At 43.9% G+C, this 25,522-nt stretch overlaps 2 protein-coding genes across 6 annotated transcripts in view; one reads left to right on the forward strand and one right to left on the reverse strand.

The window, feature by feature from the left end:
• Positions 1-4,710, forward strand: part of DUSP16 (dual specificity phosphatase 16) — a 68,995-nt gene extending 64,285 nt beyond the window's left edge. For all 5 annotated transcript variants that reach the window (XM_030444122.1, XM_030444137.1, XM_030444131.1 and 2 more), the window contains exon 8: positions 416-4,710. In XM_030444122.1, coding sequence (XP_030299982.1) covers positions 416-1,592 — 1,177 coding nt within the window. In that variant the 3' untranslated portion in view covers positions 1,593-4,710. The remainder of the gene's footprint in view (positions 1-415) is intronic.
• A 2,714-nt stretch (positions 4,711-7,424) lies between these two features.
• The window catches only part of BORCS5 (BLOC-1 related complex subunit 5), a 71,840-nt gene continuing 53,742 nt past the window's right edge, over positions 7,425-25,522 (reverse strand). The window contains exon 4 of the mRNA XM_030461768.1: positions 7,425-11,789. Within this exon, the coding sequence (XP_030317628.1) occupies positions 11,559-11,789 (231 nt within the window). The 3' untranslated portion in view covers positions 7,425-11,558. The remainder of the gene's footprint in view (positions 11,790-25,522) is intronic.

Below are 25,522 nucleotides of genomic sequence, written 5' to 3' on the forward strand. Positions count from 1 at the left end.
ACTTGAGCTCTGATGCTGGTCATGCAGAACTTGAGGAGCTCTTAATTGTGGTCAGAAATCAAGGCTGCAGAGGTCCCGCTGGTGAAGCAAAATAAGGAAAATTATTTCCTCAGTCCTTGCTGGGGACATTATAAAGAGGTAAAAAAGAATACATTTTTTTCCATTTTTTAGTCACCTTTAAGTAAATTACAGAGAGTATTGAAAGCATCCAGCCAGTATGTTGCTTAAAAGCAATTTTTGAATTTTGTTTTGGTTTTTATTTTTTCCAGTCCATGTTTCCTGTGCTTGACTCAACCTCAGCCCGGGCATCCTACCAAGCTAAGATTAGGCTGTTAACATTCACAACAATCACTCTAGAGTTATCTTGGGTCAGGTCCTTAAATTAATTCTTACTTTGTTTGTCCCCTCTTTCCAGATTTGTGAAAGAGAAGCGGCCAACCATTTCTCCCAACTTCAACTTTCTGGGACAGCTTTTGGACTTCGAGAAAAAAATCAAGAACCAGAGCGGGCAGCCTGGACATATCAGTAAACTGAAACTTCTGCATTTGGAAAAAAGCAGTGAGCACATGCTGGTCCCAGAAGGTGGGCAGAGCAGCCTCTCCACGAACCAGCTCTGCATCACGGCTACCTCCGAGATCGTGGAGCAGAAGCCGCCGGACTGTGGCAGCGTGCCACGCGGGCACTTGTCCCCCCTGGAAGATGGCCCGCTGGTACAGGGCATAAATGGACTGCACGTCTCCCTGGATAAGGTGGAGGACAGCAACCGGCTGAAACGCTCCTTTTCCTTGGACATCAAATCTGTATCCTACTCGGCGAGCAGCAGCTGCGTGGCCACGTCGGTTCAGGGCTTCGCCTCCTCCGAAGACACCCTGGAGTACTACAAACACACGACCGCTTTGGAAGGCAGCAGCAAGTTGTGTCAGTTCTCCCCTGTCCAGGAGGTCTCGGAGCAGAGCCCAGAAACCAGCCCTGACAAAGAGGAAGCCAACCCTCCCAAGAAACCCCCGAACACGTGGCAGCTGGACAGCCAGAGCAAAAGGCAACACCCAGGCAGAGCCAGCGGCGGCGCCGCCTCTCAGCGGTCGCTCCTCTACCCCCTGCACCGGAGCGGCAGCATGGAAGACAACTACAGAACGAACTTCTTGTTTGGTCTCTCCACCAGCCAGCAGCATTTGGCCAAGTCTGCTGCTGGGCTGGGTCTCAAAGGCTGGCACTCGGACATCTTGGCTCCTCAGACATCGGCTCCGTCCCTCCCCAGCAGCTGGTATTTTGCAGCAGAGTCCTCCCATTTCTACTCGGCCTCCGCCATCTACGGGAACAACGCCGCTTACTCTGCCTACAGCTGCAGTCAGCTGCCCACGGGCTGTGACCAGGCCTCTGCCGTGCGCAGAAGGGCGAAGCAGGGTGACAGAGGTGACTCCAGGAGGAGCTGGCACGAGGAGAGCTCTTTTGAAAAGCAGTTCAAGCGCAGAAGTTGCCAGATGGAGTTCGGAGAGAGCATCATGTCGGACAACAGATCCAGAGAAGAACTGGGGAAAGTAGGCAGTCAGTCGAGTTTTTCGGGCAGCATGGAAATCATCGAGGTGTCTTGAGGGACAGCAGGCTTGTGGGACTCTGTCGGAGTTGCTCCCCCCTCCAGGCTGCTCCTCCAGCATTTGAGAGGTCCCTGTAAATCTGAAACAAAATGGACTTTGTGCCAAAATGTTGGGGGGCGGGAAGAAATGTGAGGCTTCAGTTGTGAACGCAGTGACTGGATTCATGTGGCAAAGAAATGATAAGTGAGCGTCTGCCCAAGGAAACCAGAAAAAAACCGCTGGGTTTTTCTCCTCCCCTTTTCTGGAAAAGGGCAGAACATTTCAGAGACCTTTCCCTGACAGAGGAAGAAATTATATGCAATGGATTGCACATCCTTTCAGTGGTTTTCAAAAAGGAAGCTCTCTCGGTATCAAAGCCTTTCTCTGCTTCCACTGAAACACGCTCCTACTCATCAAAGCTCGTTGTGTTCTCCCCTCCTCATGCCCCACGTCTTCACCAGTGCACCTTAGCCCTGACACTGAGCCAACCTCTGGAGGGAGAACTTCTTCCCCTAAGAAAGGAGTCCAGGAGCGATTCCAAAGGACGCAGGGACTGGTTACAGCAAGGCTGGGCTGAACACACACCGTTCAGACAAGTGTAAATACTGGTGTAACTATTGTTCTAATGGGTAGGCTTTAGGTGATTCTCTAGAGAGCTGCTTCAGAGAAAAAATAAAAAAAATAAAATAAAACCCAGTACCTCAAAAACATAAAAAATAAACTAGGGCTTTATGGCTGCCAGATGCTGGTAGTCAGTTCATAAGCAATGTGAACAAGTACTGACTAGCCACATTTAAATTTTTGTTTTGTTTTTTAAAGCTGTCTACGCACAAGTGTTTCAGTTGGCTCAGCAGCAATTCTTAAAAAGAGATGAACCGTACCTGTGACTCTTTCCCCTGGTCTTTTGAAGCATAAAATAAGCAGTATTTGTATTTTTTCCTATCATGCTGGCTTCTGGGAGAGGAGTAGCCACTTTGGCTTCTAAGTTATAATGGAGTGGTTTAATACTTAGGGTTACGTGCAAGAGAAGTGGCTGGTACATTACCATATCTTTTTTCTTGCCTGTTGACAATTCAGTAAGTGTCTCTTGAAGGGGCTTTTTTTGTGTTTTTTAAAGATAAAAATGAGTTGGGATGGGCTGTTGTCCTTAACTGAGCAGTACCATTAAGGAAGTGCTCTTCATGTGTGGTTTCAGTCACGTGTGGGGTGGGGGCAATTCAGGTGATTTGGTTTGGTTTTTTTTTTTTTTCCATCCTGACATCCTCACCCAAACTGCAGGAACTCAAATGCAGAAACTTCTCACGTGTTTTGCTGACCTTACTTGAGAAAAAAACAGTCTGTACACCTGCCCAGGGAAAATGGAAGGGGACCTCCAGCATCCTGTCTTAGAGTGTGTGGAAGAAAGGGGGGTTGAGAAGAGACAGCTTTGATGGGAAGCCTGCTCACCTTGCACGCTTGCAGCTCCCAAGGACCTTGATCCTGGCCACTGTCCTTTGTTACAGCAAATGTTCTTTCCCAGCGTGCTGAGGCCTCATTTGGTGGCAGACACTTCCAGCTGTCCTGCTGCTGGCAGGTGCCACATCCTTGCCTTCACCACGCTAGCTTGAGGAGGTGTCACTTCCCTGCTGCCCACGTTTCATGGGCATTAAGCACAGCCCTTCTCGTGGTGATTTTGACAGCATCCCTGCTGCTTCTCCCTCCAGCTCCTGGTGCACGTGGTGCCTCCCCTGCTCCCCCTTCACAAATGGTTTTGTGTTTGAGGATTGCAGCCAGTGAGGGGTGGTACCGGAGGCACAGCAGAAAGCTTCACCTTTCCTGCTCTGATGGGAGCTCTGCTCGTGGTCTCTTGTCTTCCCCTGGACCCCTCAGAACACGCCAGTTGGGGGTGGGGAGAACTGCATTATTTTGCCCCAATTCAGTGCAGGCAGCTGTAAATCATATTATCACATGTAACAAATACTTAACCCTGGCCAGCAGCATTAAATAAATAAATAAATCAATCTGTCAGCAGCAAACTGAAGCCCTAATTCAAGTCAGCAGCTTGGGTTATATTTTGGGTTTTTGTTTCTTTTTGTTTGTTTGTTTCTTTTTTTTTTTTTTTTTTTTTAACTGTAAGTTTAGCTAGTTTGTGACTCAAATCTCAGGTTTTACTATATTGAAAAATGGAGAAGATTTTGTCATTGTCTTGTATTGTGGCTAGGATGTGACTTCAGTTTCCTACAGTGGACTGTTGAAAATAGCACTGAAAGCTACAGCGTTGATTACCTTGATTCTAAAACGTGCAACAGGCAAGAGAGAGGCAGCACCAAGAGTAACTGAGCCCAGAGGCTGTGTTCCTGCTGTGTGTATGAAGGAAGGGTAGTCTGGGCAAGGGACAGGCGTACAGCACACTGGAAAACATGTCAGGTCTTGGCTATTTGTTAAACATACTGCCACTTGTGTCTGTTTGCGTATCAAGTGAAAGCAATTACATTACAACTACATCAGCATATATACACATTCTGTCTGTGTGTGTATATATATATGCATGTAAAGGGTTTAGCAGTGCTCCTCTCAGCCAGATTTCAGTAGAAGTCTGTGTCTCTGATTTAAAGGAGTTAACTGGGGTTAACACAAATCAGTCCCCAGAGGCAGAAAACAGAATCCTCCTGGGTTTTGTGCTGTTTCAGAGGTGTGTGTCCTTCCCTTTTTGCTATACATACAAATTATGTACATTTGGGTTTTGCTTGGTTAATCACTTTCGGAGGAACTGAAATCTGGTCTGGCTCCTCCTGATTTCCAATCCACTATAGTCAGTAAATAAATCAAAGCTGTAGGCTCAGTATTTTTAGGGGGCAGGTTCCTGTAGGAGGAAGCCTTAACCCCATGTCCTGCACAGGGTGATGCCTGTCTCCCATCTGAACTAATGTCCTGTACCTGAACAATGCTGGAAATGGTTTGTAGAAGTTTGGAAAGCAAAGTGGAGGATGTGAGGGTTGGGGGGAAATGTGTACATGTTCAATATGAATATAATGTTCTTTGGTGTATGGTAAGCTGTTTAAATGGTTCAGAGATGTGAGTTTCTCATCTTGTTGTGTCATGAGCATTACCTGTATGTTATGAAATAAAATCAGAAATGGTACCTGTTTATATAGAACGGCTGAGGAAGGAGCCTGTGTGCCTCTGGCTGTGGAGTGTGCATTATCTGCCTGCAGCATCACCTGCTCCCCACCACCCCAGACTAGCAGGGGGCTCATCCTTATCCTGTGGATCCTTCACAGATGTGTTAATGGGTAACACAGCTTGGGTCACTTTGCTCTGCTCATCACAGGCAGCAGTGATTTAACAGCACTGGTAACAGTTCTGGCCTCTTATCTGTTCTGTGTACCCCACCTCTTCTGCTCCCTTGCATAGCAGCAGGGGCATCTCTCTGCAATTAACATCTTACAGTGGCTAATCCTCTTGTCAGTGAACTGTTCCCCAAGGCAGCTGTGCTAGTCTTTCTGAAGCAAATATTTCAAATTAAAATATCTCAGTCAAACCCCATTTTTTTTCCTTGCCTCCCATACACGTCTTATTTGAAGAGGAATTTAATTACTTGTTTAAATATTTGTTTTGACTGATCCTGCCAGTCCTAAAGCTTTCAGAGCTGATTGCTGAGGGACGGCTATGCCCAACATTGCTCCTTCAGAAAATAGCTTATACAAATGTACCATCTATTAAAATTAAATCCTGCAGTAGAATATGGCTGCTAAGGTTATATCCTTAGATGGCAAAGCTCAGTACACAAAGTTTGTGTACCGGCATCTTCAGACTCAGGTCCAGTAATTGGAAGAACCTTTTTTTAAAAGGTAATTTTAACCCATAATCCCAGAAAGGGAAATGCATACTCCTTGGCCTCTCTGAAAGAGACAGGTATGGTAACAATCTGCTTGAGCTGCTATGCTTACTTCTACAACCATGTGTTCCCACCTCATACATAAACTGCTTGCATCCATTGCACAGTAAAACACAAACCATGCACAATACTAGACCTAAACGGCATCAGCTTGTGAGGTTCACCTGACAATTTTTTAAGATTTACCTACTCCAAAATCCACCTGTGATGCCAGTATGTCTGACTGGCTCTTGTATGGAATGCTTCTTCCCAGCAAGGTCTGGGGTTTGCACCATGCGCTTTGGCCTTACCCACTCCTCCTCTTGCCTGCTCTGCAGGACTTGCTTTGCTCTCATTCCTCCATCTTTCCACTCTTGCCCCTCTGCCCGTGACAGCTCTGTGAAGAGAGAGTTTAACTCCATCTCCAGTCAATAGCTGAGAGGCACCTGAAGGCTGTCTCACACATGTCATCGACATTTAATTTTCCTTTCACTGACTGGCATTACTGGGAAAGGGGTCCCTTGGGTCACCAGGCTCTTGATGTAACCATCCCTGTTACATTCCTAGAGTGAAGTGGACTGAAAACAGGGTAAACCTCACCCTCCAGTATGGATCTGATCACCCTGTTTTTGAGGGAGTTAGGAGGGGCAGGTAAGGCAGAGAATACAAATGCAGTGATTACATGAGCTGCTGTTACTACCAAGTGATGTTCATCAGCTTAGCTGCTCATTAGGCTTTGACTCACAGCTCAAGTTGAACTGATTTCTCTGAGGAAGTGGTTTCAAACAGCTAAAACAGTGCCCTGGCAGCTCTCCTGAGGACAGCACTGAAGCCCTTAATAAGGCTGTTGATGCCCTTTTTAAAATCTGAAATTACTGAGATTCAGCCAAACTTCCCAACCGAGGCATTTTATGTAGCTAGCCATACCCTGACTAAACACCTAGCTAGCCTGCATTTGTTCTTAGTTTCTGAAGAGTTACAATGCTATAATGTCTAAAAGCACTAAAAACATACAATACCACTATTATATTAGACACACAAAACCACAATTGGGAGTTCAGGTAGAAGAACAGTGCTCACAATATATGAGCTTAGCCTGGCAGTGGTACTTGCCCTTTGAATTGTGTCTACAGAGAACTTTTTTTCTCTCAGGACCAAATGGTTGCTCTGAGCCACAATGAAGTGTTTCTGCTGTGAAGCCTTTGGCCAATTCTGAACTTGGAGAATATAAATAAATGAGACACCTCTATTAATAGAAAAGGGAGCTATTTCTGGCCTTCAGCACCTGCTGGCATTACAGCCACCTCCTGTGGGAGGAAGGGCACACAGTGGTCATAAGGTACTCTGCAGATGGCAGGGTTTTTAATGTCTGTCTGCAACTGGGTCCCCAAAAGTGGGGCAGGAAAGTCCTTCTGCTAGGATACACATGTGAGTTGCTCTGGGAAGCAATCTCAAATCCATGCCTGTATGGAGTAGCTGTTCATATACCCAACTAGGAGTCACATTTTGACAAAATCTAGAGCCACCCTCATTTATTTCTGGTTATGTTACTGTCTTAAAGTAGGGCCACTACATTACCTTCACAGCTTCCCTACAGGGTCAGTGCTCACCAGCTATTAAAATACAAAGTTTTTAAAAAGAGAAAAAAGGTTATTCATTAATTCAAAAAGCATTCATCAGAACATGGTTTCTTTTTGACAGGCAGATTAACATGGGAGGCAGGGGAAAATGAGAAATACTTTGCTGCTTGTGTTTAGTTTTCCTGCTGAATCCTAGGAAAGCTGCTGGGTGCTCTCACAAAGCAGGCAGAGAGCATCTCACACCACGAGTGCTTTGCACAAGGCTGTAGTGTCTTACACAAGTGTCTGTGCCCATCAATCCCAAACCCTCTTCCTCATCTCCATGAGGCTACCAGCCAGCTGAACTGCAGTCCCACCCCACTGCTGGCAAGTCACAAGCATCACCTTGCAAATATTACATTTAAACTATCTAAAACCCCAACATTTATTGTCATTCTGGGACACACATTTCCTTACAGTCCCAGGGCAGATAAAACTGGTCATCTCCAGGGCAGGAAGGTGGGCTCTGTGTACAAAGCAACACAGCTAAGATATGATTTCCCACACTAAGGCGTGTGTACTGTCCATAGACATGGCAGCAAGAAGTGATGTGCTGTAAAGGAAGAACAAGCAAAGCAATTTGAGAAATGACACACTTGGAAGAATGATACTAAATATTTTAATTCTGGAGCTGTGGGACATGTAGCATGCAGGCAGCTGAAAGGAGATCAAGTCTGCAAATAGGATAATAGCCTATTGACCAAGGAGTGTGCAGCCACGAGGCTGGAAATCAAAATACTCTGGCAGCTTAGGAACAGGAGGGACATTACAACAGTAACCTCAGAAAACCATGGGCACAGTCAGAGAGGGTAGGCAGGGGCTGGCTCATGCCAGGAGTGGGCCTGAGAAAACATGTATTTCTACTCTTTCTGTGTAAAAGCTTAGAAGAGGAGAAAATGCACTTTAAATAGTTAAATATATTTAAATATATTTAATTTAAATACATATTTAAAAAAAAAAACATAACTCTCTTCTGTCCCCTTCACCAGATCTTCACAGAAATTGCCTTGCAGATAGGTTGGCACTTTAGCACCTCTGTCAGTGCATTACATTACAAAAGCAATAAACAACAAAGCAAACTCCTTCTGCATGTGCAGGACACAAGAAGCAGCAGCACAGAGCATGGGCTGCAACAGCAGAGTCAGGGGAAGACTCAGAGCCAGTAGGGAAGAGCAGACCCAAAGACTTACCCTGTTCTCCAGCTTTTCAGAAGATTGCCTAGGAAGCAGCTTAGCTGGCACCCCAGACCCCACACAGAAAGCAGAGAAGGGCAGAAGTAGAGAAGGGCAGAGATGTTTGTTTTCAGTGAGCATGCCAGGTTATTCTCTGCCTATAGCACTAACTTTGTGGTAGAAGTAACAGCTAAGTACATTTGTGAGAGATACCTGAGGCCTTCTCCAACAGCACTTGGCTTGGAAAAGGAAATTCTTAAGCAGAAAGGCAATTCCAGTCACATCTCAAACCTTCTGCGAAACAGTGGGAAGGGGAGAAAAGTAACAGTCTCACCTTGAGCATCACCTGCATCTGAGATGAAGCTGAAAGCAATGTGCAGAGTAAAGCAAATGAGGAGCAGCCAAGCAACAAACTGCAGCTCAAGACATGGCAGGAAATGTCTTCCCCTCAGTGAGAGGTCCAAAGACTTACAGTTAATGAAGCCAGTGACAATGTTTTAAATAAAACTGTAAACCATTGTTTGAGAAACACCAGTTACAGGGTGCACATTATCTTCAGTACCCATACAAGAGACTATCACCTGTGGAATGAAGGTGATGATGACCTGTGTGCTTTGGAAGAGGTTGACCTTTGCACTTCAGCTCCAGTTTCTTTCTAATTAAGCTACTAACATTTTCACAACTTACCCTTGCTGCTCAGAAAGCTTTAGTGAGGTGGCCCAGCAGCACGTCCACAAGCCTAAAGGCCAGTGTTCATAGGAACAAGACTTTTCTCCCATTATCAGCCTAATGTCTAGATGGTTTATGGCAAATAAGGAAGGAACTGACCTTCAGCTCTCACTCCTGCAGCTTTCAGATAGGAACACTATTCGCTTGCCCTCATTAGCACCACAAGGAGTAATGCTTTGATCTCACACTTAATAGCATAAGGCCAAATGTCTAGAAGCTTTACAGGAGAGACCATCTGCAGCCTAACCTTTGCCTCAAGATCCAATATCAGGATCTTCCCACCAGTATAGGCTTCCAGCATGCCAGGGTGGGGGATATCCCAGACGGCTGAATGTCACACATTCTAAACTTCCAGACAGCATCATCTGAGAGGAGGACAGAAACGCCTGTGGCTGCTATTTAAAGCTCCTGAGTATTCTGGTGTGTCTGATGGCAGGAGGCAAAGACACAGTCAGTGGTGGACAGTGAGGACCTTCACTGGCCCAGCCATGACAAGCAGGTTTTCACAGCTGGTTAAGTCTCACGTAGCTTTTAACAAACCAAACGTAAAACACTGCAGGGTGCATAAGCAAGGATGAAAGCCTGATGTTATATCCCATTCAACACACAGCATACACCTAACACAGATCCAACCATTTAACAACCCTTGGGTGGAAGCAACGAGAACCACTCTGCTGCTTTGAGTATAAAATCTGCTGAGTTCCTTGCTGTCTCTCAAGCAGTCAACCACGCTTCCCAGGGCATCATTTCAGGGGACTTACTTTCCATGGGATTCTGCTTCCAGACAGTGTTTAGCAGGCCCTGGGGTCCAATCACCGCTGTGGTTCAGACACATATCTAAGTAAGCCCCAGTCTGTGACATAAAATTGACTCTACGTGGCCTTAGGGAATGCAACAAGAGACTTTCCTGCTGCTTCCTGCCACCGGGCAGCAATGAATGGTGTCAAAAACCTACCACACTCTTACTCCTAAATGCTTACACACCATCTTTTGCTGATTAAGTACTCTTAAGTACTATGAGGTATTGAAGCAAGTTGCCTTTGGAAGTCACCAAGCCTTGTGCTGTACTTGAAGATGGGTTGTCCAACTGACTCTCTCAAAGACAGCTCTCCTCACCACTGGAATTGCACTTCCAATGCACAACAGCTTTTGGGATACATGGGCACACTTCAGCCTCCTCGCCAGCAACAGCATCCTGGGACTAACACTGACACAGACAAACCCACTCCTGACCCAGCAAACTCCCCACTTTTGGTTTCACACCCTTTCTGCTGCAGACAAGAGCTGCCAACGCAATGGTGATGCAGGCCATTAAACATTATTTCTAGATTTGTAAGTATTTTTACAGCAGCATGTAGAATATTTCCGTTTTATATGGTGAGAAACCAAAGCTCGGAGAGGTGCTGCAAACCTCCTGCAGCCAGCAGACCAGTGTCAGACTTGGCAATCAATTCATCTCCTGTATGACAGCCCAACACCCAAGCAGAGTGAACACACGGCCTGCCTTCCAGCAGGACCCTCAGCTTGGGAGAAGGCAAGAGCATCCTCCTGCCTTTAGAGCAGTTCACTGAGCATGGTCCCAAAGGACCATGGGGTTTCAGTCATCAAACACCATGCTCAGGCAAGCTCTTGGCATGATGGCAGCTAAGACAAAGAGAAGACCAAAAGAACTTATCATATTTCCCCCCTCCAACTCCATTTGTTTGAAGGTAAAGAAACAACTGCATCCCCCTGGTAAAAAAACAGCACCAAGATAACTGGAGTGTCCCAATAAGAATGAGACACCTCATGTCAAACTTTGGGATAACAAAGCGAGGAGGTCAGTGCCAGTACCTGTCAGAATCAGTGTGCAAGGTGAGAGACATGAAATGCCACCAGCTGGGGCATGGGGACATTGCCAGGGCAAGGGAGGGAGGAATGCTAAGGCTTGCTTAACATTAACAGACATACATATCTGGAATAGTTATTCCTTTACAGCCTCATAAATTAGGGAACCCATAAAAACAGAAGCCTCGAGGAGGACATGCCAAAACCCTGCCATGCAAACCATGTTAATTATGATAATAGGCAGATTTTAATAAGCCAGTTCCTGGCTCCCACACTTTCACCTATAAAACACACGTATTTCCAAGGCCAGGGGATCTCAGAGATACCTAAAAGCCAGCTGATCATCTAAACCTCACTGGCACAAAAACCATGTCAGAGGGTTTGTAACACCCCATATCCCTTTGAATTTTTTCTAGCGAAAAAATAATAATAATTAAAAAAAAAACAGATGAAAGAAAACTCCTCAGTCAACCCCAATCTAGTCACAGCAATGAAACAAATGTCTCAGCACAGGCAGTGGCAGTGCTAAAGGAGACAGGAGGGCAAGAGGAGGGAGATGAAAGAACCATAAATCATCTCCTCCAGACGATGGGACTGGGGAGCCCCTGGATTCCTGGCTGTGCAGTCCTGGCAGCTGACACCGCTCATCCTCCAATGCCCTGGCAGAGAGTCAGACAGCACCGCCGTCCACTTCCAACATCTGCCAGCCCATCCCGCTGGAAGTGCGTCTGTGCTGGACACTGGAGCGTGGAAGGTGAGAAGGGGGAGCCTGCTGGATCAGCTAAGACTTCAGCTCCCGATCAGGTTTCATGCTGAAGGGCTCCAGCCTCTCACTCTCTGGCAGCATGCTGTTCAGCCGCTCCATCAGCGGGACCGTCTGGTCGATGCCCATCTGGATGCGGCGCAGGATGGCAGACATCTCATTGACCTTCTGGATCTGCTCTGCATACTTGGCATACTTCTTCTGGCGCTCCTGCATGAAGCTATAAAGAGTTTCCACAGAGAGGTCCATCTGTTTAAAAACAACAAGCAGAGCGAGGAGCATTAAGCCAACTGTTACCACAGGCCTTCCAGCACGCTGCCTTTCATAAAAAGCAACTGAGAAGCACATTAGATGTCCCACTGAAGCTGCTAGCCAGGTACAAAGGAGCTTCTCTGTTGGGGCTTGATAAGTTTGTCATGAAACAGAATGATTTGTAGTTGTACACCAGGCAGGACACATGACCATCTCAGTTCTACACCCAAACACAAAGTATTTGATCAGAAAATTCAGAAAGCCAATAGGTGCTGCAAGAGATTTCCCAATAAACTATGTACATATCCTCCAAGCTAACCAAACCCAGGAAACTTGTGGCTTCTGCTTACACCTGTAGTACCTTTTCACTGGAGGTCACTCATTTGCAAGCATTAAGCTCCACAACAGTTGCTGGTGTAATTTCATCACCTCAGCCAGGTTACTCTGCAACTAAGCCACTGCTGTTATTACCATCGTCGTCTGGAAAACTCCTGCCATTGGAGAGAGCCACAATAGATTGCTAGTGTCCCTAATTTCCCTGAATCCTAAAAATAAATGTGTTATGAGTGACCCCAGGAGAGGCATTAAGTGAACCAGCCATGCGATTAAACACGGTGAGTACCGAAACACGGCTCTAGCGTGATGACAATGACAGGAACTGCAGTGCTATTCCTGCCATTCAGTGACAAAGGTGGCCTTGATAATTCACAGCCCAACTTTCTCTTCAGCCAGACTTGTAAACTTCAGCTGGGATTCAGCCGATAGCTGCTACCACCATATATGCATAAGAGCCAAGGCAGATGGCTTAACCTGTTCTGCACATCATAAGATGTACCATATATTCAGAGAGCTTGGTAACAGACCTGCTCCAACCCCTCCAGCACACACCTGAAGCTTGGTTGTTGTGGCTTGCTGTAGCTGTGCTTGACAACCCCAGTCCCTCCAGCATGATGGCTCTTCAAACTGGTATGGCTGAGAAGCGGGCATCCTGCAACCATGCTCTGTCCCCCTCTCTTGGGACCTGGCACATGCCCACAGTGGCTGCCAGGTGAAGGGACAGAGTGGACACATGTTGACCAGTTTTAACCCACTGCTGCCTCGTATCACTGTTTTTCCAAACATCCATCTTTTCCCCAAGGACAAAGGTCACTGCTCACAATGAAGCAGTCTCAGGGAATCATTATTCAGACAACATCCCTTTTTTTAACATCCCTCCATTTGGTGGAGGACAGTGACTGCACACCCGTCATCAAGAACAACACAATTTTTTTGTTGCAGTGCTAAAAAACAAGCCATGCTTACCATTACCTGACTTGAATAGCACTTAATTGGCAAGTATAATCCTGACCCAGCACCCAGTGGTGTGAGGCTCTGGGGAAGAGCCTGCAGCAACAGGAGGATTGTGTGGAAGTCATGCAAAGCTGGAAGGGGCATCCTCCACCACGTAGGGAATTCCACCCTGACCAAGCACTACTGCCTCGCTGGTGCCAGCAGGATTTGACACGGGGGAGCTGTGTTTGCTGACAAATGTCCCTTTCAAGCCCTGGGGAAGGGCTCAAGACAAAAATAGTTGGGCAAGAAAATACTGTATTGAGAAACCTAAGTTACAAAAAGCATTGAAAACAAACACACAAATTTCCGCTGAACTGTCATGGGGATTAGGAAGCTTTTTCCACCCCCCCTTCCCCACCACCTCCATCAGAGCTGGACACAGTACCAATTAACCATTTATTTCGTCTGTAAGTTCTAATGGTCTCAGGCTGAATTCTTCCTCTTTGCCTCAGTGCTTTCCTGTGAATTCCTCCCTCCACACTTTCATGCACAGGACAAAATAAAAACCAGCAGAGCAGGAAACTCCAAATAGAGTGGAAACAATTTAAGACTACACAGGGGTTTCTATTAAAACCCTGGCTTAATAATTTAGTAGCTTGGCACTAGCTCTGTAAATTGGAGTGTGTAAAACACAGACCACCACCACGTCTGCATGGGATGGAAGTAAATTTAACCCAGTGCCTAAAAACATCCTACCTAATGAGAGACAGTGGAGTGGAGTGGCAGCCAGTGAGAAACCTGCCAAAAGCCAGCAAGCCTCATTAAACTGAGTGGTGTGGAGGACCCAGGCAGAAACCTCCCCTGGTGCTAAGGTTCTCCTCCACAGGCAGGTTCTCCACATGGCCTCAGAGCACTGCCCAAGAGCTCACATATACCAAGATCTTAAACAAACAAACAAATAAAAACAAAACCACCAAGAAGCCAAAACCACCAGAAGCCTCCATTTTTCTCCATTCCAATAATTTCCACCTGTTGACTTTTAGGTTCCTCATGCAAATAACATTAAGTATTTGCTAGCAGGGAACATGGAGATAAGCTGAAGCTGACCTACAAAAGGAAAATCAAATGCGGAGTGGACTTCCAAGCTCTTTGCTACTTTCGGATACATTCACAATGGCTATAAAAAAAGCTGCCTTACAAAAAAGAGAAAGGGTGGAAGTGAGCATTTCCTATGGTTTCCCTACACCTAGCGTTCAAGTTTGCCTGCTGCACGAGGCTGTGGCAGCTGCACAGCCAGCAACATGACAAGGAGGACTGAAGTTGAGTAATTGTGAGGAAAGGCCAATTTTTACTGAGACTGAACCTGGTCTTTTTAACTGGAAGAAGAAAAAAAAAAAGCTACGTGTTAACTCCTGTATATAAATGCCAATGCCTCTTTACAGCTTTCCTTGAAGCGAGCCTAAATACACACTTACATCCTTCCTGCCTCCTCCCCCTCCAAGCGAGCTCCTCCAGTGCCAGACCTTGTGCTTTTACCTCTCCTGGCACACAGTCCCGTCCTCTGGCACTCAGACAGGGCCTTCAGTTGCAGAATTCAGAGGGTCAGCCCTATTTACTCACCACAGAGACTAAAACTGTCCTTTGGGAATCTGCAATGAAGAAGGAACATGTCTAAGAATCCACTTAATTCCCATCCATTTTATTCCATACGGTAGCAATAAAAAGCATCTGGAGAATGGGAGCTTAGACAAAGTGTCTGCTCCTTTGCCTATAGGCAAGGCAGTCCGTGCTTTTCAAGGCACCCTCAAGGATCAGATGAGGGAATTTGCCTTCTCTGAGAAGCTCCCATCAACTCCCACCCTCCATTCACAAGGAACTGCCACAGTCTCTTTGAAAAGCACTCAAGCCTCAGACTTCTTACTCATCCCAAGCTGAGAAGCTCTCTGGGAAACCCGCCGAGACACCTCACAGCCAGCAGCTCAACCACTGCCCTACAACCATCTGCAAGTGTTTGTTTAAGCCATTGTTTCTGCACAGCTTGCTTTGAGCTTCCTGCTACGCCAGGCCACCACAGTTGTGGGCATCTCTCCCCATCAGCAGGTCACCACCTCATACCCATGTGCCACGACCGATGCGGAGCTGTGCTGCCACCAGCCCCTGGATGGCTTTGCCATCACCAATTTCTCCTTGAAACCTCACCACCCATCCCCAACTTACAGACACAGAAGAGCTTGGGGAGTCAAACCTGTCAACCTGAAGCCTGTTAAAAAGCAACAGAACAGAAGAGCCCAGCAGAGCCCAGCTCCACACAAGCTCCCAGTCCTAATTCTCACCGAAGTGACATTTTATCAAGCCTGGTCTTGAGGAAAAAAAAAAAGACACGTTCTCAGTGTAGGGGGAGAGCTCCCAATTCCCATTTTATGTCTTTCTAAAAATAATTTTTTCTGTCAAAGCAGCACACCTGAGGCTGGACATGCCCAGGGTAGACGACAGGATTTTCTCCCCTTCCTGCATCAAAAATGATGGAAGTTTTTTTCCTTTAGGAGTATAGTTATTTATAGTTTATAGCTATGAAAACACAGAGAAACCTAAATCTCATCTTCCAGCAGGACGTACTTTTTTTGAACAGCCAGTGACATTCAGAATTTGAGTCTGTTTCTGTTTTAAAGCTCATGACTCCTCCCTGGATCAGTAGCAGCAGGACACTAGTTTATGCTTTCACTTCACATTTTAAACATGAAATGACATCTACAGGGCTTTTCTTTCTTCAAATGAAAGCAGATTCATAATTACTTCCAACAGTAGTGCACGATGGATATTGCCCCACTTAAAAGGGCCCCAGCACAATCCCTTCTGCTAAACCATTCACATTGTCAACCAGTAAGAGCTCACAGATTCTCCTCTGCATTACACAGGCCCATTTGTAACACCACACTGATGAAACACAAAAACAACTGAGCGTACTCTCAGACATCTTGCACACCACAAATTCTTGCATTCATTTTAGAATTCTTCTTGGCCCACACTGCCAAGCAGAATAAAGACATTAATTTAGCCCACAAAAAGACTGAGGTCAGCACTGGACACTGCCCAACTCTTTTCAAGAGAGCACACTGAAAAGGAACTAGTGTCCTCTATATGTACCTCTTACCTGGTGTGGTTTTAAAGCACCTCTGTCATGGACATGTAAGTGTCCTGAACTCTCAGACACAGAGGTCACATCTTGTTTGCTAAGATACATTTGCTGTGGTTGCAGAACAGGCAAACACAGTCAGAAGGTCATTAAACTTGGAATGAAATTGCTAGAGAGGCACTGCCGACATTCATAACAAAACAAATACATCTCATAAGAGGATGCTGTCATTCCCAGTTCCTCCATTCCCTCCTTAAAATGCCAATAAGATGCCAAGATGTTTTGTTTTCCCTCGACTCAGCAACAGCCTTCAAGAGCTCAGTTAGACATCCATTTGCACCGGGTCCTTCTGCCCTAATGATCTCCTGTCAGCTCCCATCCCCCATGGCTGCCACTCAAAAAAACCACAGCAATTAAGGCACAATCCTTGTTCCAGAAAGTTCACTTGCTCAAACAGCGCTCCAAGCACAAGAGGCCTTTCCCTTCATGTTGTCAGGTGCCTGGCTGGGGTTAAATGAACTCCTTCCTGCAGCTGCACAAAAACCACATCTGAAAGTGACAGGCGGGAACATGACTGCATGGAATATTAGTCACGATGTGCTGGTGTGAAAATATTTTTCAATCAACACACTTAAAACTGAAGACAGCTCCTCTTTCTGTACTGCTTGAAAACAAATGTGCTCAATGAATGGCTTTTCTTTTCTCTTTCCCTCTGTCTTTGATAATGTCACGCAAAGTTAGCACAGTAGATCATGATGTCTTCCTGATGATGGGAACATCCTCTGTTTCTCCCACTCATCCCACATACTGGTAAGTGATAAACTTACTGGGTAGCATCTTTGCCAGGGTAGAAAACAGACACACAGCCAAGGATCCCACACCCTTCTCTTCATCAGTCATCAGTACAGCTCTCATGAGTACCCCACCTTTGCACCACTGCCAGGTAAACAACTGTAATTTGTGTTTAGGTTTTGCTTAACATATCCAAGGCTGACTCCCATGCCAAAATATTCTTTTTGCTCCTTCTGTAACTTGTCATTGCCATAAACAATTGCCAAAGGTTACTCTGTCCAAGCATTGCACAGATCACAGTCAAGTTAAGAGAAAGAAGAGTAAACATTTTAACTGGCTCTAACATTGAATTTTAGTAATGTTAATAGGTTCACCAGGGACCTCACTTCAAAACATCTACAGCTTAATCCATACATGGTCCCTTACGGCTATGGCAGATAGCATAAGATAGGCTGCTGAGCCTCTAACATCAAACTATAAGTATTTTGGGAGGCCATGGGTTGCACAAAACAATTCATGATTCAGAAGAATAAGAAGGTTCATTCTTGAAATTAGCTTTTCCACCTTCAGGTAAATCTTTTCTTGCACATTGTATTATTGGACAGGATATGTTTGTTGCTGCCTTGCAGCCTGCTCTCCACAGCCCACATCTCCCTTACAGCTGAGCCTTCCCTGCTTGAGAGCTACCATCATCCTTCTGCCAACTGGCAGTCCCCCAAGCTTAAGTTATGACTGCTATCAGTAACTGTTGCTAAAAAAAGAGTCCTAAAGCTACAATTAAAACAATACCTACCTCTTGCCCAGCACTAATGAACCAGTAGACTTCCAGGAGCTTGAAAAATCAGGACCTCACAGAGGTGGGAGAAGATGGACAGCAAAGGGCAAGAACCAGCAGCCAACTGAGAGGTGGTGATGTAGATGCTACAAGCCAGCTCTCCAGTTTGGACACAGCTCACACCACAGTCCTGTTCTATTGGACTTCTTACTTATGTTTGCCTCAAGACCAATAGCTACTTATCATCTTTCTCTCTCAAAATAGCTAAACCATAACACAAGCAAGTAAAAGTCAACACAACTTCAGGCTTCAAAGCAGCAGTCCCACTCTACTCCTTCAAATTAGCTGCATCATCATGGACTCAGCTGTGCATCTAAGTCAACAGAGGACATCAAACCAAGCTTAGTTGTTCTGGGCTCTCTCTTCTTCAGTGGTTTGGTCCTCTGTCCTATGAGTTTGCTTGACTGACATTCACAGAAGCAGCAGGACCACCACATGAAGAGAAAAACCATGTCTCCCTGCTGCACATGTTCCTGGATGCTGTGGCTCTGTCAGACTTCTGTATGCATAACAAGATTCTCGGAAGAAAAAGAAAAAACAAACCACCACAGCTGATTTTATCAGCAAGTTTTATAATTGTCACCAAGAAAAGGTTATAGTAATTTCTAGCTCATTGACTCTAACTAGTAAGAACACTTTTCCGAGCTTTCAATGGCTGCTTTTGTAGAACAACCTACATCCATCTAAAAAACATCTAAAATTTGTCACAACTAAAAAATATTGTTACATACAAAGCACTAGAAATGCTTGTTTCTCTCCTAGATTATGAAGTTATGGAAAAAAGAAAAAACAGCTAAAAAACACTTCAACAATTCATAAGATTAATGAACCTGTGTGGGTAATCAAAAACCTCAGAAAACCTCTCTTTTGTGGAGTACAACTCCACAGAAATTAATAAGAAACTCGCAGCCTGTCTTTAATTAACTGTTCCTGGAGAAAGACAAATCTGTGTCTGTTACAGAGTGATCTCTTTCCTAATGGTAACTTGCACAACTCTTATTTCAGACTACTTAATAATTCCGCTACAAAACATGGCCTTCAATTCCCTCATTTCCTGACTTTACACTGCTGCCACATTACTCATTCAGAACACTCCTATATCCAGCCAGAGCTTGAATACAGACAGCAGCACTTGTAAATGTTATTTACTCCTACAATTTTATTTTATCATGAATTTCAGCTCTGTACTTTCAACTTGTCAGAATGACTAAGCTAAAGCAAAATGGTTTTCCCTTCAAAAACAAGCTTTGATTTGAGAACAGGTGGTTACTCAGTCATTAGTGAGATGTTTCTCAGAAAAAACAATTGCTCTCATTTCAGAGTGAAAAGGTGCTATCTAAAATAGCAAGCAGCATTACGTTTGTAAAACATCTGGTCTAATGATGTTGTTCTCAGCTTCACACTTGGGACCTGATAGCTGTAGGGCATCTTTTCCAGATGTCCTACAGAAGGTCTTTCAAAATTTTTCAAAAGAGGATGCTACCTTTGCCATATTTAGCCAGGGTTAGACACACAAAGAATTTTCTAGAAGAGAACACTAGACCTCTTAAATCTCTTAAATTCCCAGAGAATGCAGAGGAGCTGAGTTTCAAGCACTTCCTACAGTTTGTGAAGTGGTAAAATGATTATCTACGACTTTCTTTTTTTTTTTTTTTTTTTCTGAGGAATTGCAGACAAAGATGGGTTCTAGCACGCTGCCATACTTACATAGCCAGTCCAAAACATCTGGTCCCAGCAGACCTACCTCCCATGTGCTGTGCAGATGCCCTGTACACATGCATGAAGGCCAAAGCATGAGATGTGGAGGGGCACCAGCCCTTCAGTCAGGAGTCAGGGATTTCCAGACATATGACAGTACAGATGAAGCTTTGGCTCTTTGACAGCCACAGTTCTCATATGAAAAACCAAATCAAATTCCAAGGAAACTCAAAGGTTATGTCAGGTCTAACAACATTAGCTCACTGATTATAAGAAAAACGTCTGAAATGTTTTCTGAAGCTCTACATCAGCTCTTTCATGTTCAAAAAGAACATGAAATGAGCGAAGTACATCCCAGTGATGTGAAGGAAAAGAGCTACTGCTACATTCCCAGAAGAGCTCGTTTCAAGATTGACTCCACCATAGTTCCACAGTGCTGAAGCTCAAATGTCCTAGCACTTTTCTGGAGGTCACATCAGGAAAACCTGAAGGAAATCTTGAGCACTGTAGATTATTTCCATAAAAAGCTCTTCTGAGACTATAGACTATTGTTCAAAATACGATGACAAGAATACATACCATGACCAATAATCAACGATTCAGACAGAAGTTCAAAGAGCAAGTTGTGGTAACTCTAATCCATTCTGAGCATTCTTCTTTATTGTACTGAGCTGACATGGCCTCAAGTTTCACAAAGGCTGAGTATTTCTCTCTCCTTCTTTATGTCTACAACTGGATCCCTAGAATGAACTGATCAAAAGCAAGGTGGCATTTGAAAATTTACACTATGACCTAGCAGGAGAGCTTATAATTGAAAAGTAAAGTTGTTCACCTTGCAGTTTAGGTTGAACTCTCTGGTGTTCACTCCATGAACTCTATGGAATCAAAGGAAAGGGTATGACCCAAGAATCCTTACTGACCTTAAAAACTCATAAATTCCTTGCCATATACTGCTGGTAAGGTAATTTATTTTGCAACAACTATTCAACCATTTTCAGCTGACATTAATCTGATTTGGGATTTTATCTTTTAGATAATTTGCCAGTCCCAGCAATTGCTCTTCACATATATTACTTTATCTTCAGGTTAAAAAAAAGAAAAAAATCTTATTTCTTGTCCACCATCTCAGTTTGTCACAGTTCACACACTTGATTACAGGGTATCCTACTATACTGTAATTCAACATTTTATGCAAGCTTCCAGAGGCAGATGACACATCCAGTCAGGAACAACGCCCACACAAATTAATTACTAGCAAATGATATGGTTCAGACCTCTAAAGCAGTGTTGAAATAATGGCTAATAATGTTCTCATATAGAAACGTTGATACCTGAATGGCACAGAAACATTCAGGAAACCCTACCCTTCATAAAATGCAAGATGGACAGATTACTTGCACTAAGGCTTTGTAATGTTTTCAACATGAAGTCATCTCTGTAGATCACATCTGATTGTTATCCGAATGCTAATTATAGGGTTGTTAACACAGGGTCAACCCTGCTCCCCCAGCCTACCATATAGCATCTTTAAGTCATCAGTGAAACTCCAAATATTTGCAAATAATATTGGCTAACCTATCTAAAATGCACGTCAAACTGCTGAACAGCTTATAGCTAACACTCCTCACAACCTCCTTACCTCCAGGCCCAGCCTCTCCCCCTCCCCATTCTCACTCAGGGGTACAGTTTACACCTTGAAAATTTCGATTCTACATTGAAACAGGAGGGAACTGTAAGAAATAAAAGCCTGTAAAGATGATTTTCCTTTACCAACACAATCCAACAGGGAGGAAGAAATTTTTTGATCTGTTAACACCAGACTTACTTAGAAAAAGAAATCATATCATTTCTGGTCTTCATTTGACTAAGCAAAACAAGTAAAGCTTTTCCAGTTTCCTCCCCAAGGTTCTCCACTCCCCAGACATCCTTACAGCCTTTCTGTTGTATTATGGACTTGTCTTTCTTCAGCATAATGAGAACTGCACAGAGTGCATCAGACAAGATAATCTCTCAGCCTTGTGCAATACAACCCATATGTTCCCGTGTCTCATGGGAGTACTTCGTGTTACACACACAAGGCTGATACCTGCACACTTCATATCTCAAAACTGTTTCACGTCCAAATTCAATAGCAAGTCTGCCAACTCTGGAATGGACTTCAGTCATTTTTATTCCTATCTGAAAATCTACAATATCTTGTTGTTGTTGGGGGAGTTTTACGCCCAAAAGCAACAGCTAGAATAAGAAACACAACTTCCTACTTTAAACAAGCTGTGAGAAGAAACTGAATTTTATTCCTTCTGGTACCTGATAATCATAAGCTCCATGCACAAATCATGATGAAAAGTGTTAATATAAGGCTTACCATACTAGACTTCTGATCTTCAGTGCCAGTCTATTTAGCACCTATGTTCCTAATAATACAAACCTGTCTGATTGCTAGATGCTTGCTTAGTTTTCTACTCTTTCTTGGAAATCTGGTGGTGGAATGGATTATAGTTTAGATGTTTTTCTTAAAAGGCCAAAAGAAACCAAAGCACAAGTGAAGGGAACATGCTGAAACTGATTCCACACATATATTCCAGGAGCAAGAGACGTGTGAATGAAGGAGTGCATGGTAACACAACAGATTTAAGGCTGTCACAAGTGCAAACAATCTTTCCTCTTCCTTAATAACTATTAGATCACTTCATAAAGTTTGTGTACAACAGAGTAATGGCCATCTGCCTCAGCCATAAACAGCAAAACATTCATTCTATGTAGTAAGTAACAATTGTGAAGCTTTTTCAAAAGCATTTTCCCATTTTGATGCTGGCTGGCTAAGACATCACCCCACCACTCAAGAGTTCAACATATATGCACATCAGACTGAAGAAAAATGAGGAAAATTATCTAGAGAACAGGAAGGAGGTTTCTAGTTTAACAACCCTGAACATTTATTTCTGCATTACATTAAGATTCCAGTTTTAATACATAACACTTCATTGCAGAAGAGAGGAGAAATAAAGAGCCTGATAAATTGCCTTAGTCCTCATCAATAGGCTACATTTAAGGTACAGATTTCTTTCCAGACACTATGTTCCCTATCTTTTCTAAAAAGCATGGCTGCATGACATTAAATCCCTTGAAAATGTAAGTGGCATTCCAGCTCAGGTTCTTTACCTTTTCAGAAATACTACATTCCAAGGAATTTCCAAACATCTTTCCCTGAGTTTGGAGCACTGCTGATTTCAGTCTGTGAACCAAAAGGCTCAATTCTACTTGCAAGTTAACGTGGCCTCATCTAGAAAGACTAAGACTAAACACATCCCCATGTTCCTTTTTGCCAGGCTTTGTTTAACAGCTTACTTTTTATCCTCTGAGTCCTTCCCTTTAATGGGATGAAAGGTAACTTAGTGGTCTGATCCAAATGAGTACACAGACCTTGACGCAAAAGCCTGAAGTCAAAGCAGCACTTTGGACTTGGTAAGGCCATTCTTATTTTGCTGGCCCGACTCAGCTTAGTCAGGAGGTGCGTCATTTTCAGGGCACATCTGTCGAAAACAGGTTTCACAAGTAGTTTTGGAAACTCAGCTTTGATACCACCTACAAGGAAACCGTAACTAACAGGATGCAGGAATTGCAACAAACATCTCACTCAGCAGAGTGCTAAACAACAACAACAACACAAAAACAACCCAAGGAGCAAGTAAAAAACACTTCAACAAACTGAAAATTTCATTTGAGTCCATTCTCTGAAGGGACACCAGTCAATCACGACTGAAGCATGGAATCAGTCCCCCCCTGACACTCCAAATCTTTCCCCTCAGAGAGAGATGGAGCTAAGAAGCGTGGCTGTGGTGCATCACCCAGTAGAACCCACCCGTGCTTGCAGCAGATGCAACCCCCTGAACCTAACTGCAGCCCAGCTTAATGGGATCTTGCACTGCAGCAACCCAGTCACCAGCCAGGGAATGTCCTTCCAAGGTTTCTGGCCCAGGATTTCTTAATACCTGGTGATAGAACAGCTTCCTGAACTTAGCTTTTCCCTTTATCATCACTTTCAAGGTACTTTCATTTCCACCCTGGAATATCAAACCTTTACAAGCTGCCCCTACCACTGCCAACCCTCTCACCTCTAATTAAAGAGAGGTTGAAAGCCACTGACTATGGCCATCACAAACCCATCCTTTCCTCAGGGTAGAACAAAACCATGTTGATGACCTCTGCAGGCCACATTCCCCAGCACTTGGCCACTAGGTGACAGGTCTCTTCAAAAAAACAAATGCTCAGCCTTGCAAAAAACAACACAGTTGCAGTAAAGGTCAAAAAGTCACACGAATTTCACACAAACAGCACCGACATTCCTAAATCCCCAAATTGCAGAGCGTGTTTTAGTTCACGCATGTGGTGACATGAATGGCTGAATCACAATTTATGAGTCTTAAATGCAAGGAATAAGCTACCATGTGCTTGTATATAATGCTTGTGTATAAAGCACTTTTCTTGTTAGTCTGTCAAATGCACTGGACTTGTTGCTTACAGAAAATGATCACTGAACACCTATTCAGACTTTTGAACAGCTGAAACACACTGGGAGACATGATGTGTGTATATGTGGCTCTGAAAGTTATTTACTTGCAAAATACCAAGGGATGTATTTTAGGACATCTTAACTACATACTAGAGAACCTTATTACAATTACTTGCTGCAGCAAGCTGGTAAAGAAAAAAACCCACCAACAAAATAAATGAATAAAGAATAAATCCATACACATCTTATTCTGGAATATTCATTCAAAATAATGAGTAATTCCCATAGAAGAACTTACAGATAGGAAACAAGGCATATACTATAATTTGCTATATGGCAAATCAATTACTGATATTTATGTCTGCCAGGACAGAAGTTGTTTAATTATTAATAACAATTAAGAATATAAGTGCAATGTTTATTATATTTAAAAATGGGGGTTGGTGGGGTTTAGGGGTGGTGTATGCTCCATAGGTATCCACCAGCTTAGCCTGGTATTTTTTTACAATTCCAAATTAAAGTGTTCTGTTTTCAAAATTTTTGTCAATCTGGGATTCCTGTGGCAATATGCACATTAACACTGCATCAGTACTCATTTTTTTGGGTAAAGCATAAGATCCCTCCCAGTAATCCATTTTAAAATACATTTTAAGCACATTTTATCTAGGAACTAGATTTGCCTTTAAGGATACATGGGACACTGAGTATCACAAGCCAATACTGGATATCTGACAAAAAAATGTAGCAGACCTTTCAATTAAAAGCTTCCTTGAATGGAGCCTTGGTGGCTTTCAGCTTCCCTTTTGCTTTCATATAAAAATCTAGACCTAAGTTTTCAAGTGTGACTAGTAATTTCTAGATACTCAGCTTCAAGTATTTTGAAGGACAAGACTTTTTTAAAAGCTCAGCACCTTGTGCACGAAAAATATATTATATTTTTTTAAGGTACTGACACCAGACAATTTTGGAGTCACATACATAGGCCCCTTCTCACAATTAAGCTCTGTTCCCCAGCCTTTACCTACTTGTCTTGTTTCTCTTTCTCTGTTACTCGCCATCCTCTGTCAGATGACTCTCCAAATTCTCTCCTTGCCACCCAAAACAGATACACTCCCCTGATAAGGACTTAGTGTGAAGTAGCCCTCTCTTTCCATCTTCCCCTCAAGTCATGCCTAGCATTTAGAACTGGTCAACATTTGCCTTTAAACTAAACTTGGCCAAAACCCTCCATTTTATATAGCATAACTGAAGCAGACACTCCTGGCAAAAACAGCTCATGCAGCTCTCATAAACCCAGCAGCAGCTGGAGCTGCCCAAAAAACTTGAAACTGGTTGTAATGCAGTCCTACAGCATTGCCATGGCACAGATGGATGTGGGACACAGCAAGTTAAGACTGCCTGGTGACAGGTAAGATCCTAAATCCACCACAAAACCAAGGAGAAAACGCTCCAGCTGAGCTCTTTTGACCTCATGTTGATCAACATGA

Source organism: Calypte anna, chromosome 1 (genome assembly GCF_003957555.1).
Source record: "Calypte anna isolate BGI_N300 chromosome 1, bCalAnn1_v1.p, whole genome shotgun sequence".
NCBI classification, from domain to species: Eukaryota; Metazoa; Chordata; class Aves; order Apodiformes; family Trochilidae; genus Calypte; species Calypte anna.